Raw genomic sequence first — 19317 nt, 5'->3', positions numbered from 1 at the left:
CATAGTCTCACGCGGCCCTTTGGTAAGACAGGCGCCGTCGGGTCCCCCACGGCCCTCACCCGGTCGAAGTCGCTCTTGTTTTCTTCTTATTAGCCCGGCCCCCTGAGGCTTGGAGTTTGCAACCCTGACTTACCTAAAGGCTACTATCCAGGAGAACATTCAGGCCTCCAGGGAGAGCTTCCATCTTGGCAGAAGCTGACATCCAAAGAGACACTCCCTTCCAGAGCCTCACCCGCGTAGTCAACTCTGTTAGGTCCCCAGATGCCTGTCCTCCTGGACTCATCGACCTCACAACCAAATGCGCAAGTTCCTCACCTTGGTGCACCCCTTCCTCCACACCCTCCACGCCAACTGCCATCCACAGCTACCGGATTCTCTGCGTCAGGGATTTCCAAAAAGCTCTTTCTTTCCTTTTAGCAGGACTAGAAAAGACCACACTTCCTGCCTCCTGCTGGTAAGAACACCCCGGTTATCTTGCACCAGAACGACAATGTGACAGATGTGTCTTGATAGTCACTAAATACTGGTTTCACCAATGCATGTTACTGGGAATGCCAAGGGGGTGGGGGTGGGTGGAGACACAAAACTTCTAAGGAGCTATTTTGTAACTCATTCACAGATGCCTGCTTGAAGCTTTGGACCCCACGACTATTCCGTCTGCCTTCCCCTTGGCACTCGTTATTTCTATCATTTTCCTACAAATGACAGAAAAGTAGGCACCGCTAGGCTGTAGGGACAGGGATCCACTCTGGAAACAGGATAAGTGCACACGGAGATAACAGGCTGGGGGTAGCAACGAAATTGAACAAAACTAAGCAAAAAGTTGGGGGCGGGGGGAACAAAACTGTAAAAAGCAAATATAGAAAGCTCCAGGGTAAGTAAAAGTATTTTCAGACACACACAGAAAAGAAGTGTCCCCACGTGCTCTGGCCAAACCAAACGCCCCCTTTTACTCAACTGTGGAAAACAAAGAAGAAAAAGCGATGAAACAGTCACACTTTCATACCCCTTCTCGGAAGAAACAGTCAGCGGGGACAGGACAGCTCACTGCCCTGAAAGACCTTGAAAGATTTACCCCAGATGACACAGCACACCATAATCAACCTCCAGAGGCTCTCAAAACCACTACAAACTCCGGTCTCTTCTGTCATTTCATCATCCACCGTTTCTGTCAAGCATTAAAGCCATACCAGAGAAACCTGGAGAAGAATTTGCTCCCCAATCCAAAGTGAGAAAAGCTGTTTGGAAAGCCCCCCCTCTTTTTGTTTTTCCATTTGCCCAAGGCCTTTCCACAATTCTTTCCTCCCGCTTCCAAATGTCTACAGGTCAAGAACTTGAGCAGTCGGGTCCATAGGGGCCACGGTTGGGAGACGGCACACCCTCCAAAGTCCCTCCAAGGGAGTCCTGAGTCTCCCGAAGCGGCTCCGATGGGCTCTGATCGCCCCTTCCTTATTTACTGCCATCAGGCACTTGGAGGTGGACGGTCGGTCGGCAGCGGCCGGGCGACCCGGAAAGGCTGAGAATGCCGCCCCCCAGAGCACCGCGCCCGCCCGGCCTCGGGCACACCAGTTAGCCGAGTTTCTGCCCAAGGCCAAGCCCCGGGAGAGGGGGGGAGGCCCGGGGAAAGCTTGGGTCCAGACCCCAGAGGACGACGCTCAGCGGGGCCGGGACAATGGGCGGCGGGGACCCGCGCGGGGGGCGTCCCGGGAGGCCGGCCCGCCCCGCTGTGCCCGGGGACTCGGGCGGCGGCCCCGAGCTGGCCGCCTGGCCGCTGCGTCGCACAGCCCTCGTCCCTGGCCCGCAGAGGACCCGGCGCGGAGCGGGCGGGCGGCCGGGCCGGAGCGCGGGGCCCCGCGGGGCAGCGGGCCCGCCCCGGCCCGGGCCACGACCCCGACCCCCGGTCCCCGACACGCGCGCTCCCGGCCGGCCCGGTACGGCTCACTCACCTGCCCACGGTCTGGTTGGCGAGCTGCTTCGTGCGGTTCAAGAGCAGCGGCAGCTGCGGCCCGCGGGGCTCGGGCCTGGCGCGGCTACATCGCTTCCAGGCCGAGGCCGCGGCGGCGGCTGCTGCTGCGCCTCCTGCGGCTGCGGCGGCGGCTCTGGCTGCGCAGGCTGTGGTTGCTACTGCGGCTGCTGCGGCGGCTGCGACTGCTACTGCGGCTGCGGTGGCGGCTGAGCGGAGGCGGCGGCTGAGCGGAGGCGGCGGCTGAGCGGAGGCGGCGGCTGCGCCGGCTGCGACTGCGGCTGCGGTGCGGCTGTACTGCGGCGGCGGCGGCGGCGGCGACTGCTACTGCGGCGGGTGCGGCGGCTGATGCTGCTGCGCCGGCTGCGGCTGCTACTGCGGCTGCTGCGGGGACTGAGCGGCGGCGGCGGCTGCGGCTGCTGCGGCGGCTGAGCGGCGTCTGTGGCGGCGGCGGCGGCGGCGGCTGCGCTGGCTGCGGCTGCTACTGCGGCTGCTGCGGGGACTGAGCGGCGTCGGCGGTTGCGGCTGCTACGGCGGCTGAGCGGCGTCTGCGGCGGCGGCGTCTGCGGCGGCGGCGTCTGCGGCGGCGGCTGCTGCTCCAGGGCCGGGCCGGAGCCCCGCCCTCGCCGCGTCACTTCCATTGGCGTCGCCCGCCGGGGACCGCGCGGGGCCGGGCTGGCAGAGGAGCGCCAGGCTCGGGCGCCGCGCGCCGCCTGGCCCCCGCCCCCCAGCCCTGGCCGCTTCGCCGAGCGCACCGAGTCCCGCTCCCGGCGCCGCCGCGGTCCCGACTCCCGCCCCGGCTAGGCCGCGCACCGGTGGGACTGGGCGGCGGTTCGTGATCTCGCAGTGCCTGAGTTTTAGCTGGCGGTGGGCTCTGTGCTGACGGCTCGGAGCCTGGAGCCTTCCTTGGATTCTGTGTCCCCCTTCTCTCCGCCCCACCCCTGCTTGTGCTGTCTCTCATACAAACACACTACTTACAAACAAACTACAAACACACTGCTTACCTAGAAAATGTTTTAGAAGGCCAGTATAAAATATATGTAACGAATGTCTTCGGTAAGTGTAATAATGAAACACAGGTGAACCACCCCAACTTGAGAAATTATTGAAGGGCCTAAGTAACCCTTCCCTTCCAGTGTTGTATCCTCTCCACTCTCTAAAGGTCACAAGTGTGGTGATTCCTGTCTCCCTCCCTCCCCCCGCCATTCCTTTATTTTTCTGTAGAGTGTTTTATCATATATATATATATATATATGTATCTCTTAACATCCGTTTTGCTTGGTTTGGACTTTATAAAAGTGTTACATCCCTTCTTTCACTGAATATTATGTCCTTAGATTCAGCCATTGACCCTTGTAACTGGCAGCTCTGGTGCATTTACACTGCAACATAGTTTTCCATTGTACCAATTTCCCACACATTCCTTCCTCCACATTTGAAAGGCGATTATGTGCGCAAAGCCCTTACTTAGCACAGCTCCTGGCGCAGAGTTAGCACTCGGTGAACATTTGTTCAATTGTCGAATGAGACTGAGCCCCGACTAACTGCAACATGAACACTTGTTTCCTCCAGCTGGACTCTCTGCCCTTCGACCCAAAGCTGAGCATCCTGCTAGTTCTCCCGCCCTGCGTGAATCACAGTTATAAAATTTTCTGACCAGCAATAAGAAACCCAAAGCCTGGGGTACCTGGGTGGCTTAGTGGGTTAAGCGACCGCCTCCTGATGTCAGTTGCGGTCATGATCTCACGGTGGCGAGATGGAGCCTAGCGTCAGGCTCTGCGCTGCGCATACAGCTTGTTGCAGATTCTCTCTCCTTCCCGTGACCTTCCCACTTGTCTTCTCTCTCTCGTTCATAAATAAACACACACACACACACACACACACACACACACACACACACAAATGAATAAATGAATAAATAAGTAAATAAGTAAGTAAACAAATGAATACCCAATGCACTCCCAGCGCACCCACGACCACAATTCCCAGAAAGCATTGCGGTGCTCTCGTTTTGCGTCCACTTGTTTCCTTCCCCCTACTCAGCGGACTTGCGGTGGTGTGGGCGGGGCCAATAGAGCTATCCAATGAGCCCTTCCGCGGGCCAAGGGGGCGGAGAAATTGTCCAATGAGCGTCTGGGCAGAGGCGCCAATGAGCGGGAAGGTTGCTGGGGCAGCTGAGGTGGGCGGCGTCACTGAGCCGCACCGGCTGAGACCGCTGGAGCCCAGCCCCTCTCTCCGGTGTTCTCAGAGGCTCACTCCTTTCCAGGGCATTTGTGGAGCCCGCTTCCATGTCCCCGGTGGGCACGGCACCCCGGAACCTCCACGCCCATGGCCGCTAGCCTGAGGAGGCCCTCTTTCACAGCCTCTTCTTCCTCCTCGACAGACCCAGACGACGAGGGCGTGCGCTGCACTTGCGAAGATGCTTCTATATGCAAGAGGTGCCTGCCGGGCTCGGGCTTAGGGGCCGGCGTCCCTGGGGGGCTGGGGCCTAGGTGGGAGGCGGGCCTGTGATCCCAGCGTATCGGGAACATCCTGGTGCGCCAGAAGGTACCCGTCAATTTCCGGCGACCCTGGTTTCACACCTGTGAAGTGCACAGAGCAGCGGTTCATTTATTTAACTGGTAATTGTCTCACTTCTGCCGTGTGTCAGGCCTGGGGAGAGCGGGACTGGGAATCCGGCCCTAAACCAGCCGAACGGGGTCTTGTGGCCTTCGTGAGGCTCAAGTCTTGCTGGGAGACAGACTTCACAGACAGTGAAGCAAATAATTCTAGTCTTGAGGAGTTAGGAGAAGTGCAAGTTCTTCCTCTTTAATAGGTTACTTTTCATTGGGGGTTGTTACGATCCCCATCGTGCCCCTGAAACTCAGGCCAGTCGAAATGGGGGGGGAGGCGGGGGGGGAATGGACTGCCGGGGCCCCATAATGTTGCTGTGCAGAGCCAGCATTTTCCAGAGCTCTTGCCTGTATGCCACAGGGGTCTACATACTTGGGGGTGTAGTGAGGGCAGTATCGTGAACACAGACATGTATCACACACCTGGAAGCACGAGGCTCGAGTGTACTTTATTCATTCGTTCCACAGAAATTATTGAGCGTATCTGTTGTGCCAAAGCCTTCTTTTTTGAATGGTTGGTGGGTATTCAGTTATTGGGAACACATGATGAATAGGACTGACGTGGCGTCTGACGGCAGCACCACCTCGTCGGAAAAGACAGGAAGCAAATAATTCCCTGTGAAATACATAATTACGGTTTTGTGTTGAGTGCTGAGAAATACGGCATGCCATTCGAGTTTGTAATTTAGGCAATAATGTTGAAGCTGAGATCACAAGGCTGAATGCAAAACGGGGATATAGGAGGGTGTTGGGGCAGAGCAGGGGAGTGCGAACTGTTAAAGGAATGGGTAGAATGCCCTTGAAGCTGGGGCCACTAGGGAATGTAGGTGGGGAATGCCAAGGTTTTGGGTTAAGGCTCGCACTTTTTGTAGGTTCTTGGAGACTAAGCATAGTGCTTTAAAACATGGACCTTGGGGCCAGGCTCTGTCAAGCTGATCCTAGCTCTGCCACTAAACCATTCTGCATCAAGTTTCTTGATCGGGCTCTGCTTCTGATGCTGTGTCTCCCTCTCTTTCTGCCCCTCTCCTGCTCATGCTCTATCTCTTTCTCTCAAAAAATAAATAAATGTTAAAAAAGAAATTAAGAAAGAAAGAAACCACAGATGCTCACGTCCTACTCTAGACTCACGGAAGCAGAATCTGCTGGGATAGGTCCTGGGCGATAAAGCCTGGGCGTGTTTGCCATCTGGGCGCATTTCATTGAAGCTTCTTTTGCACTGGCCTTTCCCTCATGTGAAAAAAACATGCAAAAAGATTGTGAGAATCCGTAAGTTAGTGTTTTAAGACATGTTGTAGGTCTCTCTCCTTCAAGTTCCGTGATATCTTCACCGTAACGTGTTAAACCCTTCAATCTTGTCAAAAGATCACGTTATTAAATAGGGATTCCTTGCATGAACCGTGGGCTGTCTGTCGTCTGAGTTTTGAAGTGGGGGGATAACAATGGTAACCCACCTTCGGGATGTAAGGATTCAATGAGATCACAGACACGAGGCAGTTAGCACAGGATCTGGCACAGCGTGAAGCCTTCAATAAATTGTTACTACTGGTTTTGATTTCCCTCCATTCCGAACACTGTTTGGTTGAAGTTACTGAATATGTCATCCCTGTGGATCAGGCTGGTTCCCCCCGCCTCAGGTTACGGCCATAACAGCCCTAATTTAACACGGGAGCCAGTTAGCTTCCCAGGACTCGTGCGGTTCTGTTACTTCTCTTGCAGGTTGTTCCCTCCTTCCTTTCAGAGCCCTCCCGGGGATAGTAGTGATGTGAACAGTGTCAGACGGCTGTCGGCAGGATTAAATGTGGCGCGCTCCCCACAGTGCCTGGCACATGGCAGGGGTCGAAGACTGGTGGTTATTATCAGCACTGTCCCAGTTGTCATCGTCAGTGCCGTGACCATCAGCATGGGCCTGTGCTCTCAGTCCTGCGGTCCTACAGTGAGAACTCTTCTGAGCGGACATTCTGGGCTTATGCTTAAAAATTCCATGGGATTCCGCAGGTATTTTTCCAGCGCTTACTGTGACCGCTAACTCTCGCCACTACCCATCTCCCCTCTCCTTGTCTTCTCCGTCCTGTGCTGCCCGCCCAAGGCAGTTCCCTCTGTTGTTTACCCCTGACCCCCTCTCCCCAGACCCTCCCTGTGTCCTGGGAAATTCCCACTCCTTAATCGCCAGCCTCGTCTCTTTCCTCAGCCTCTCCTTAGCCATCTCTTCCCTCTCTTTGCTTTGACGCTGGTCCTTCCCCGGGGATATCCTTTTTTGAAGTCCTCTCAGATGGTGCCTCTGTTTTCTCATACCCCGGGGTATGAGATTTCAGGATCGGGGGTGCAAGATTTGTGTCCTTGTTCTTTGACCCCCCCCAACTCCCCGTTTCTTTGAGATCCATGGTCCCCAGGTGCAGCACCCTCTCTTCCTCCTCATTACTGTTTTCTCCTGGTTATTCACCTGATCCGTGGACGTCTTGGGTGCCTGGCCCACAGTCCTCCTGTCTGTCTCGACCTTCTTGCCATCAGCCGAGTCGGCTTCACGGTGCTTGTGGAGGACCCAGGCTACGCACAGGGCACTCGTTTTCTGGAACGCCTCGTCTCTAGTGATCACCTCTTCTCATCCATGTCTGTCACCATCGCCGCGGTGGCACCCTGCGTTTCCGCCCTGGTGCCGCGCCGCCTTATGCGTGAGCAGCGCGGCCTCTCTCGACCCCGATCTCTGCTTTCCACCTTGCTTGGTCAGTTATTTCTGCTATGTCCTCAGGGTGTTTTTCCTTAGGACCTGAGGGTTTTTTTTTTTTTTTTCCTGTCCTTTAGATGCCCCTCTAGGCTGGTATCTCTGAGTAGAGCTTAGAGTTTCCCCTGAGATGGCCCCCTGAGAAGGACAATGGTGGGGACAGACTTGTAGGAGGTGAGGGAGGGAGCCCTGTGGATGTCTCTGGAAACGGTGTCCCAGGCAGAGAGCAGGGAGGGTAGGAAGCCCCATGGAGGGAGCAGGCCTGACTTGTTCCAGGAAGGACCAGGCCAGCATGAGGGAGAAGGAGGAGGGCTGAAGGGGTCTTAGGGACTTGTGGTGGTGTCCGATGGAGAATTTTGAACCGAAGAACGAGGTGACCTGACTTGGGTTTTAATGGGATCACTCTAGCTTCTCTGTTGAGAGCAGCCTGTAGGGAGCAAGGACGGAAGCAGGGAGATCAGTTAATAGGCTGATGGAATATTCCAAGACAGAGGTGCTGCTGTCTTGGGTCAGGATGGTAGCACTGGAAGGGCTGAGAATCGACCAGATTCTGGGTACGTTTTGAAGGAGGAGGTGATGGGATGTGTTGACAGATTGGATGTGGGTGAGGCCAGTGAGTGAAAGAAGAAGCCAAGCCCTCTGGCTCATCTCAGATGCGGCCCCACCAGGAGGCCCCTGACACCTGCAGACCGGGCCCAGCCCCTTCCGTGTTCTCTGTGTGTGTCCTTGGCGGTGGTCAGTCCAGCTGCGGTGTAGGCGTAGTGTTGAACGTTTGTCTCCCCCCGCGAGAAGAAAGGTGCGGGGAATGACCGTGTCTGCCTTAGCCACGTGCCTGCTAGACCCATTTCTCAGGCGGCAAAGTGACGAGGAACTGAATGCCGATGCTCAGGGTTGCACTTCCTGATGAGGTCTCAACATTCTGCTGTTCTGTTTCACTGGATTTGAGTGGTCTGTCTGTTTTAGATACCAGGCCAGGGGCTGTAAGTCTGAAATCCTGTTGTAAAAATTACAGGAGTTAATCTGATTTCAACCAAATCCAAAAATGTCTCCCTTGAGGTGCAGGTGGGTCACAGGATCACCTTCCTGGAGAGGCGGCATTTTCCCAAGGGCCTAGGCCTTTCCAGCACACGGATTGCATCTTTGCAGCCGTGCCCAGAGAGCAGCGCTTGAGAGATTGATCTGAATATTTGAAGGTGGGGGCTGCTGCTTTCCATCCTCAGAGAAGATGTGTCACTTTAGAATTGGAATATTCTGGTGAGGATAAATTAGCTGCCCAACTTGCCCATCAGGAAGGTCCCGTAAATCGTGGATTTTCTGCAACCCTCTCCTCATGTTTTCAAAAAAGCAACAATTTAAATTTTGGAAAATATCTATGAAAAACAATGATTTCAAATCTAGAATACTATTTTTTTTTTAATGATTATGTTTTTAAGATTTTTTTAATTTTTTAAACATTATTATTATTATTGATGTTTTGTTTATTTATTTTTGAGGGGGGACGTGGAGGAGCAGAGAGAGAGAGGGCGAGAAAGGCTCCATGCCATCTACGTGGAGCCCAGTGTGGGGCTCGGTCCCACAAACCATGAGATCGTGACCTGAGCCAAAATCAAGAGCCAGGCGCTTAACCAACGGAGCCACTCATGTGCCCCTAAGATTTTTTTTTAATTTTTTTTTTTTGTTATTTTTTTAATGCTTATTTATTTTTTTCAACTTTTTTTTTTTTTTTTAATTTTTGGGACAGAGAGAGACAGAGCATGAACGGGGGAGGAGCAGAGAGAGAGGGAGACACAGAATCGGAAACAGGCTCCAGGCTCCGAGCCATCAGCCCAGAGCCTGACGCGGGGCTCGAACTCACGGAGCGCGAGATCGTGGCCTGGCTAAAGTCGGACGCTTAACCGACTGCGCCACCCAGGCGCCCCTAATGCTTATTTATTTTGAGAGAGAGCGTGCGCAAGCGAGCGAGTGTGTGCACGTGGGGTTAAGGAGGGTGGCAGAGAGAGAGGGGGAAGGAAGGAATCCCAAGCAGGCTCCACTGTGTCAGTGCAGAGCCTGATGCGAGGCTTGATCTCACAAAATGTGAGATCATGAGCTGAGCTGATACCAAGATTCGGATGCTTAACTGACTGAGCCACCCAGATTCCCCCCCCCACCCCCAAGATTTTGTTTTTAAGTAGTCTCTACACCCAACGTGGAGCTCAAACTCACAACCCTGAGATCAAGAATGACATACTGTTTGAGCCAGCCAGGTGCCCCCTAATGGTTAATTTGTTAAAGGGCAAAAGTCAGTACTTTTCCCCAACTCGTTAGTCTAATCTGAATATACTGTACATATAAGTTTTTGTCTCCATTTTTTTTGTTGTTGTTGTAATGGCTGAACAGTATTCCACAGTGTGGTTTTAGTTTATGTGACTGTTCTTCTGTTCATTATTTGGGTAGCTATGATTTTGCTATTAAAACGGGGCTGCGATACACATCTTTGCGTGTGCGGTTCAGTTTCCCAGTGAGATGGATTTCAGGGGAGAAGCCTTTGCAAAGTGGTCCTCGAAAGAGGTTGTGTCCGTTTCTGTTCTCATGGTAAAAGAGATGCTAAATACAGAATATTCTCAGTCTCTTAAATTGTCTGTCAGCTGGCAGGTGGATAATACCTCTTAAAAATTTTTATTTTATTTAAAAAACTTTTATTATACTCACTAGTAAGACTGAGTATTTTTATTAAAAAAAATTTTTATGTTTATTTTTGAGAGAGAGAGAGAGAGCAAGCGGGGAAGGGGCAGAGAGAGGGAGAGAGAGGATCCGAAGCAGGCCCTGTGCTATTAGCACAGAGCCTGACACGGGGCTCGAACTCACAAACTGTGAGATCATGGCCTGAGGCGAAGCCAGACGTTCAACCGCCTGAGCCACCCTGGCGTCCTAAGACTGAGCATTTTTAGTTCTTCACTATCTCTGATATTTTTTTACATGACGCCTTTCTCCTTATATTTTCCTAACTGGGTTTTTGGATTTTTGTTTCATTTATGTTTTTATTGGTCTGTAAGAACTTGTCATATGTATGGTAGTAGTCCTTTGCCTACGTATGTGTTCCATTATTTTCTCTCAAACTATTGCTTGTCTTTAAGTTTAGCTTGTACCGTACATTTCATGATGCAGAAATTCTGAATCAATCTTTATGGTCCCAAGTCTAACTTTATGGCTTGGGGCTTTTGGGTAACGTTTTATGAGACCGTTTTCAATCACTGCCTTTTCTTTTAGCACTTGTATGGTTTTGGCTTCTATTGCTTAGAGCATTCATCTATCTTTATAATTTTGTATGTTATAAGTTAGCAGTTTTTGTTCCTACACTGTCCGTTGATGGTCTGTATCCTCCATTGATTTGAAATATCACTTACATACTAAATTCTTAGGTATACTTTAGCACAGCAATGCGTAGATCATTCTTGACTTCCAGTCGGAATTGCTTTTTTCATTTCGATGCCTAAACGTTTTGACTTGCGAAGTGTTAGTCGTGACTTGCCAAGAGCTCCTCTAGCTTGGGGTAAAACAGGGTTGTATCAGTGAGTAGCACAATCTCCTTAGTTCATTTGAGCAGCTGTACTCCAGGAAGAAAGAAAAGAAAGCGATACTAACCAAAGCATGTGTTTGAGTCTGTGAAAGCAGTAGGTTTTCAGGGAGTCCCACCCTGTAGACTTCTACATACTTCTCATTGGCCAGAATTGGGCAGGTGACCTCACCCCTAGCTGCAAGAAAGTGTGGGAGGGGAGAATTTCTCACGGGGCAGATTGATACCTCAAACAAAATGGGGGTAAGGAGGAAGGGGTAAGTGGATATTGAATGGGGAATATCCCCCATCGGAGGGTCAGCTATATCGCTCATCTTTCTTGTTCTTCAGAATTTCCCCAGGTATTCTTAAGAGACAGAGGGAGAGGGGAAGGAAGAAAATGGAGGTGGGAGAACAGGGGTGAGAGGGTGATGATTTATAAAATAAAATGCTCAGGTCTTTAGTGTTCAGTTTGATGAGTCTTAACAAGTGTATATGGTTGACTCTTGAACAACATGGGTTTGAACTGCACTTATATGTGGCTTTTTCGAAAAATGCAGTACAGTACTCTAAACGTATTTCCTTTATGATTTTCTTAATATTTTCTTTTTTTTTAGTGCTTATTGATTTTTGAGAGAGAGAGAGAGAGAGAGAGAGAGAGTGCGCACGTGCACGAGCAAGGGAGAGGCAGAGAGAGGGAGAAAGAGGATCCAAAGTGGGTTCCGCACTGACCGCAGAATGCCCGATGCGGGGCTCGAATCCATGAACTATGAGATCGTGCCCTGAGCTAAAGTCAGACACTTAACCAACTGAGCCACCCAGGTGCCCCTCTTAATATTTTCTTTAGCCTACTTTATTGAAAGAATACAATATATAATAAATCTAACGTACAAAATACATGTTAACCAACTGTTAAGACTTCTGGTCAACAGTAGTCAATTTGTAGTGAAGTTTTTGGGGAATCGAAAGTTATACTCAAAGTTTTGATTGCACAGGAGGTTGACACCCCAACCCCTGTGTTGTTCAAGAGTCAACGGTATATCTGTGTACCGCCGCCCAAAACAAGGTATAAAATATATCTGAAACTCTAGAAACTTCCCTTGTCATATGTTTCTAATTAGTCTCCTTACCCTCACCAGTCATTTTCTGGTTTCGAAATCTGTGGTAGATTAGATCTGCCTGTTTTCGAATGTCATAGAAATGGGGTCATACAGTATGTATTATTTTGTCTTCTTTCACTCAACTGTGTTCCTTGAGATTCATCCATGTTGTTTGCGTTATCAAAGATAAAGCCAGGGGCGCCTGGGTGGCTTGGTCACTTGAGCATCTGACTCTTGATTCCGGATCAGGACATGATCTCACGTTTTGTGGGATTGAGCCCCATGTCTGGCTCTGCATTGACAGTGCAGAGCCTGCTTAGGATTCTCTCTCCTCTCTCTCTCTCTCTCTCTCTCTCTCTCTCTCTCTCTCTGTCTCCCCCACCCCCTGCTCCTCCTCTGCGTGTGCATCCACGCACACACACAGTCTCTCAAAATAAATAAACATTAAAAAAATTTTTTTAAAGATAAAGCTAGATACTAGTTCACGTGATGAGGACAGAGTTTAATCAGTAATTAACTATTCCAATAAGGAAAAGAGTCCGGAGTGAATGAAACTCAACTCCAGTTTGTACAGAGGAGATTTTAAAGAGAGAATGAGGGAGTAAAGTTGGGGGTAAATAAAGTCAGAAGTAAAAAATTACAAAAGCCAGGAAAGGTATTGGTTCATGTGAAACCACCTGGATTTGCTCACTGGGAGACAGGGACCTGATCTTTCAGTGTTGGCTAGAAGAAACAATGGATGCTTTCGGCAGCCTTGAGTTTTCTCGGGCAGGCACTAAGGGGTACCGGAATCATCCTAGGGGTGGAGCCTTGAGCTGTTAAAGTCTACATTAGTGTTTGTTTGAGTCTCTATACAGTAAGTCAAGGTTGAAGCCTAGTTGAGAAGAGGGCTCGAGGAACCTGGCTAGAGTTTGGTCAAGGAAAGAGTCTTTGTCAGTGTAAAGTAGTTTGTTCCTATACATCTGTGAATACACCATGATTTATTCGTGTGTTCTCCAATGATAGGGCATAGGAGTTGTATCGAAGTTTTTGGTCATTGTGAATAGGCTACAAGGGACATTCTTATACAGGTCTTCAATTTCTCTCAAATAAATGTCTAGGAATAGAATTGCTTAGTCACAGGGTGGGTATATATTTAACTGCTAGACTAATTTCCAAAGTGGTTTCTCACTTTACACTTCCCACCAGCAATATATTGAAACTCCAGTTGCTCAACATCCTTATTAACGTTCTGTATTGTCAGTGAGGGAGAAAGAGCATCTCGTTATGGTTTTAAATTGCAATTCCCTGGTGACTAATGATCTTAGGCATCTTTTTGTGTGTTTATTGGACATTCCTACATCTTTCGTGAACTGTCTGTTCAAGTCTTTTGCCCATTTTTGTTGTTAATGGTTTTTGGTTTTGACTCATTGGAGTTTATTATATATTCTGGATAGGAATTCTTTGTCAGATAGATATATTGTACGTATACATACATGGGTAGGAAAATTTAAATTGAAAATGTTGACAATAGCATCCAAACACCTAAAGTGGGTAGGAATAAATATAACGAAAGACGCAAAACAACTTTACACAGAAAACCGTAAAACACTGTTGAGAGGAAAACAAGAAGACTGAAATAAATGGGAGATATGCTTTGTTCATGCATTGGAAGATTTGATGTTTTGAGATTCCTGTTCTCCCTGACTTGATCCGTGGAATCAGTGCAATCACCGTCAAAATCCTAGCCATCTTTTTTTTTTTTTAGAAGAAATTAACAGATTGTTTCAAAAATGTATATGGAAACGTGAAGGGTCTTGAATATCCAAAAAAGTCTTCAAACGAAGAGCAGAGTTGAAGAACTTAAACTGCTTAATACTGCTTAATTTGAAGACTTGCAGTAAAGCCACAGCAATCAAAGTCTTTGGCATAAAGATAGATCAGTGAAACAGAATAAAGAGTCCAACAAATAGACCAAACACAAGTACTGTTGGTTGAACTTCACCTAGATTGTCAAGCCAATTCGGTGGGCGAAAGGGACGTCTTTTTAATGAATAATTCTGGGTAAAGTGGATATTCACGTGGAAACAAAATGGGCCTTAGCCCCTACCTCGTTGTGTACACATTAATTTGGGATGGATCATAAACTGAAATATAAAAGCTAGAACCATAAATCTTTTATATGAAACCATGAGAGCATATGTTGACAACCTTGAGGTAGGCAAATGTTTTGGATACAGAACCAAAAAAAGCACTACTTACAAAGGAAAAATGGATGCACTGAGAAAATGAACAGGCAAGACAGACTGGGAGAAAATATTCAGACTACATGTGCTTAAATGTTTTATTTTTTCCAAAAGAACTTCAGCATTATTCAGGCCCATGACATCCTGTTACTATATTCTGTATTAACTGGGTTTTTTGTTTGCTTAAGTCAGATATGAGACATTGTACCATGGGAACTTTCTGATTGACTTCTCCTACTTAACTCACCTTCTTGTGAATGTTGGTTCCTTTTTCATAAATGCCTTGCCCACTAGTCAATGAGTACTTACAGTGGAGGCAGTAGATTTTAGGACATATTAATCCTTGTAAAGTAATTGGATGTTAGCTGAAGCCAAAAGGCAATACCAGTAGCCTCTGTCGGGAAGAAACGATAGCGTGTGAGTTAATTGAGGCTCAGTTTTGTTTTTTTTTTTTTTTTTTTAGGTGATTCAACACTTAAGGCCTTGCAGATCTACTTAAGAAAGCAACAGAGCTCACAAGAAAGGAAACAAACTGAAAGTCTGTTTAGGTACAAAGTCTGTTGCCCTTAAGACTTTGCTTCCTGCCTTCCATTTATAACCAAGAATAAAACTACCAAGAAATAGAAACAAAAAGAAAAAAAGAGACTAAAAGAAAGAACAATAAAATTAATAAGAGGTAGAGCAGTATCTTAGGCTAGTATGCAGTATGTAGTTCAAATTTCAAACTTAAAAATTGACGCTAAGAGTATCGGATTGATTTTTGCAATTGCATTTAAGTACGTTGTATGTATGTGTATGTGTGCATACGTTACATATGTGTATAATGTACGTATAAATGTGTGTGTACACATATACACACACACGCACACGTAAACACACACACATACACACACACACTGATATCATTTAAGCCACTGAAGTGTCGGGGGAGGGATCCAAATCCAGGTGGGTAAATAGGTTTGAAAAGCAATAGAATGAAATTTTCTCTTTTTTTTAAAATTTTTTTAATGTTTATTTATTTTTGAGACAGAGACAGACAGAGCACGAACAGGGGAGGGTAGGAGAGAGAGGGCGACACAGAATCTGAAACAGACTTCGGGCTCTGAGCTGTCAGCACAGAGCCCGACGTGGGGCTCGAACTCACGGACCGTGAGATCATGACCTGAGCGGAAGTCGGCCGCTTAACCGACTGAGCCACCCAGGCACCCCTAGAATGAAATTTTCTATAGGGTTCTGCAGCTTGAGGGACCGACCTTCACCTCAGTCTGTAAAGCAGTGCCTCCCACGGGGGGTCACTATGAGGGTTGTAGGCGTTCCGTTCCTATTGGTCAAGCATTTGGAATGATGCCTGGCATTGTAGTCAGCTCTCAGGAGTGTTGACAGAAGTAAAATGAACCTGGCCTTGATCCTCACTGGCTGGGAGAGCGTGGAGGGCCCCTGCCCTTTCCTTCAGGTGAAGAAATCCCTGGCGGAGAGCGTGTCACCCCCTTCCTGTTGCAGGTGGTACTCATGCCTATATGGCAGAGTCAGTAAATGCTCTCGAGTGAGTAGGCGGTTGGCCCAGATCAGTGTTTCCCACGGAAGGAATGTGAAATGACTTTAGGTGGCACACAGATGTTTGAAATTTTAATAGTTAGGTATTTATTATAGTGTGTGTTAGAAGAAAATCCCATATAGCACGTCAGACCTGAGTAGTAAAGAAAAGCGAGTTGATTTAAAGAAATGTTACACTGAACAGGTGGCATGTGAATGTCATGAAAATTTCGAAAGCAATAGGGATTGACCGAAGACTGCGAAATAGGTCTTCCCAAATCTGAGATTTTTGATGCTTTGGGTTTTAAACAAAGTCAGGATACACAAAGAGAGGGGCTATTTTCTGGGTTTGGGCAACAGAGGACTGTGGTGGGGACAGACGGACAGACAGCAGCACTAGGTGCACAGCGTCAGTGTAGAGGCGACCACTGTTCACCTTTTGGTGCCTACTCTGGGAAGTCTCGATATGTATACTGTACATGTATGTATATTCACGTGTACGTGAATGTACGCATTCATCTAACAGAATTGGGAACATTCTGTACATAGAATTTTGTAGCTTGCTTTGTTCACCTGATAGCGTAACCCCAGGTTCAGTGTTCTTACCGAAACCTTTTTGTGTTCATTCTTGACTATTTCTTTAGGGTAAAATCCTAGAAGTGGGATTGTTTGGTCATCGCGTAAATATAACTCTTCAGCTTTGAGTACCAGCAGCCGAAGTGCCTCGTGGCATGGCAGGGACAGTTTACAGTTCTGGCGGCTCAGGTGCCCTCTTTCTCATCCTCACCAAAGCCGGGTTCTATTAAACGGTTTTGTTGCTGATTTGATAGCAGATATACTGCTTGCTGTTTCTGCTTTCATTTTGCATTTTTGGGTTTCTTTATTTTGTATATTCAGTGGTCACTTGGCTCTTTGGTGAACTGCCCATTTTTGGCCTTTCTTCTGGGATATTAGGATTTTTTTCCTTACTGATTTGTAAGTTCTTTATGTTTTAAGGATGTTACTCTGTGATGTCACGGGTACTTTTCATCGCTTAATTTTGCCTTTTATGTTTGCTTATGATATCGAAGCTTACTGTTGCTCATGTGGTGAAGGCAATACTGTATTTGATCCATGCTGTGACACACGTTCTCACGTCTTTGCCATCAGCTGTGATTTATTCTCGATGTGTCCCGCGGTCACTGCCAAGTCGTGTTAGAGTTGTCATTACCTGTGCAAGTGGATGTGGTCATTGTTGCTTGCGGCATGGCCGGAGGACTACACCGTCAGCTCTTGGGTGCTTCTGTCCACGTGCCTTTTAAGGGCCATTTGCAGAAGGAGCACAAATCCTGATGCTGTTGGAGAACCATCCATTGGTACCTCCTGATGAGATCGAGAAAGGCTCAGTAACAAAACCTGCACCTGGACGGTCGGTAGCGTGGAAGGAAATCTTGGAGAGGATGATGGTGATCTCTTGGGGATGCAGCCTTGCCAATGCCCTTGGCGGCCCGAAGGTCAATATCGTGTGGAAACTCACAGATACCCCAAAAGGGAAGACTTAACCCTCTTACTGCATTCATCCATTCCCTTTCAATCCGTTTAAATAAGCACAAAAGGGCTTTTGCAGGAGCGTCTGGCGGCTCAGTCAGCAGAGCATGCAACTCTGGATGTGGTTGTGAGTTCAAGCCCCACGTTGCACACAGAGCCTACTTTAAAACTAATTAAACAAACAAGTAAACGGGCTTTTTCCAACAAGCACAAAATTAAAATTGTAAGCAATAAGAAAAACATTAAGCTAACTAGCTGGCAGGGTTTCTTCTTTCTTTTTTCAGTCTTATAATTGATAATGTCTTAGATGAAATATGGCATATAGTTCATGGAGAAAAAGTTTAAAACATAGAGATAAATTAAAACACACACACACACACACACACACACACACACACACACACACACCAGAAATCGCCAGTTCCCTAGTCCTTGTCTGTAGATACGCACATACACGTGTTCACGGGCACGTTGGCTACATAGGTTCTCGGCCTACCATTTTTCCCTTCACGGTGTCTTGAACATCTTGGCATGTCTGATCCTTCTCGTTCATGTCTGAGATGACCGGTTAGTGTTTCCTTGTGTGGATCCACCATGTTCAGCTGGGCTCCCAGGGGTGACAGAATTCTAAGCTCTGAAGCAGGTTGCCCATCTCCCTTTGGCACTCCCCATCAGCAGTGCCCGCTAGTTCTTTGACCCTTACTCTTCTTAGCAGTGCTCTGTAAATCTTCTCATGTTAGCCGCTCTGAAGGGCAGATCAGTGACATCCCCCCTTTTCCTCCCACAAACCACTGGCAGTCTTCTAGATCTGGAGACCAGAAGGAGACGCATGTTGGAAACATTAGAAAGTGGGAGTCATAAGGACTTGTGACCAGATACGTTTGTGTTCTGTCCCCACCTGTTACGTTTGTGCACCTCGCCGTGGTTTGGGGCCGCTGCACGTGGCTGCAGAGGTCTCTCCCTGGCTCCCACCACCCGCCTCTCTAGTTTCTCCTGATTCTCCGCTGTTCTCCAGCCTCCCTACCGACTTTCTGTTACTGGAACATTCCAAGGCGGTTCCTGTTCAGAGCATTTCTGTCTGCTCTTCCTCCTGTCTAGAACCCCTTTTGCACAGCTTTCTCCAGTTGTGTAAGGACCCAACTCAGCCCATTCCCTTTTCAGAGAGGCTTTCCCTCTCACGTTCTCTAACGTAGGTCCATCCGTCCTCCGTGCTGTTGTCCTTCATCTGTCACAAGCCCTTCCTTATCTTCGTGTCTGGTTCACTACTGTATCCCCAATGGCTGGCACTTAGCAGACCCTCACCAAAGATGGCTTGATGGAATCAATAGTATTAACTAGACGGAGAATACGGTTGAGAGGAGGGGAAACTGCTCCTTGTCATCCAGAGGAGGGCGGTAGTAAGTCCAACGCGGAGCTTGTGGAGGGGGGCAACTCGATCAGCTTTTCAGCAGGTAGGGCTGCTGGGCATTGGAGTGAGTGCCTTCTTTGTGGTGCATAGTCAGGCAGTGGCTTGGTGTTGTTGAAGGATTCTGGCATCGGATGTCAGGGTTGACCAGGTCAGTTCCAAGGCCGCCTCCAACCCTTAGGTCCATGTTTGATGTTCGCATCACTAGTCTGTGGTTCTTGGACTGCAGATACGGCCTTTACCACTAGATGGCACTAGGTGATTCCTTTGAGGCCGGTGCCCCTCAAACCCGCCAACAGTGAGAACACCATCTTCTCTCTTTTTTTACTTATTGAAGTATAGTCGACATACAATGTCACATTAATTTCAGGCGTGCAACATAGTGATTTGACAAATCTACATATTACTCAGCACTCACCACAGTTACGTGTCCTCACATCTGTCACCGTACTGTTATAAGAGTAGTATTGACTGGATTCCCTATATTCCACTTTTCATCTTTGTGCGTTACTTATATGACTGGAAGTTTGTACCTCTTAAGCCCTCTTTGCCTATTTTGTCCATCCCCCCGCCCCCTCTGGCAACCACCACCTTGTTCTCTGTGTTTAAGAGTCTATTTTGTTTGTTTGGAGAACAGACTTTTCATTGCATTTTACCCCAAACACCCACCTCAACAAAAGCTTCACAAAACCGTCTTA

General features: G+C 48.4%; 1 protein-coding gene across 1 annotated transcript in view; it reads left to right on the top strand.

Moving 5' to 3' along the window:
- Window positions 1-4258: 4258 nt before the first annotated feature.
- Window positions 4259-19317, top strand: part of LOC147571253 (leucine carboxyl methyltransferase 1-like) — a 44572-nt gene continuing 29513 nt past the window's right edge. The window contains exon 1 of the mRNA XM_086696490.1: window positions 4259-4401. Coding sequence (XP_086552616.1) covers window positions 4292-4401 — 110 coding nt within the window. The 5' untranslated portion in view covers window positions 4259-4291. The remainder of the gene's footprint in view (window positions 4402-19317) is intronic.

This window comes from Puma concolor, unplaced genomic scaffold, assembly GCF_028749965.1.
Source record: "Puma concolor isolate L17-30 unplaced genomic scaffold, mPumCon1.1.hap2 unalloc_scaffold_36, whole genome shotgun sequence".
Taxonomy (NCBI): Eukaryota; Metazoa; Chordata; class Mammalia; order Carnivora; family Felidae; genus Puma; species Puma concolor.
This window is presented reverse-complemented; position numbering and strand designations above follow the sequence as displayed.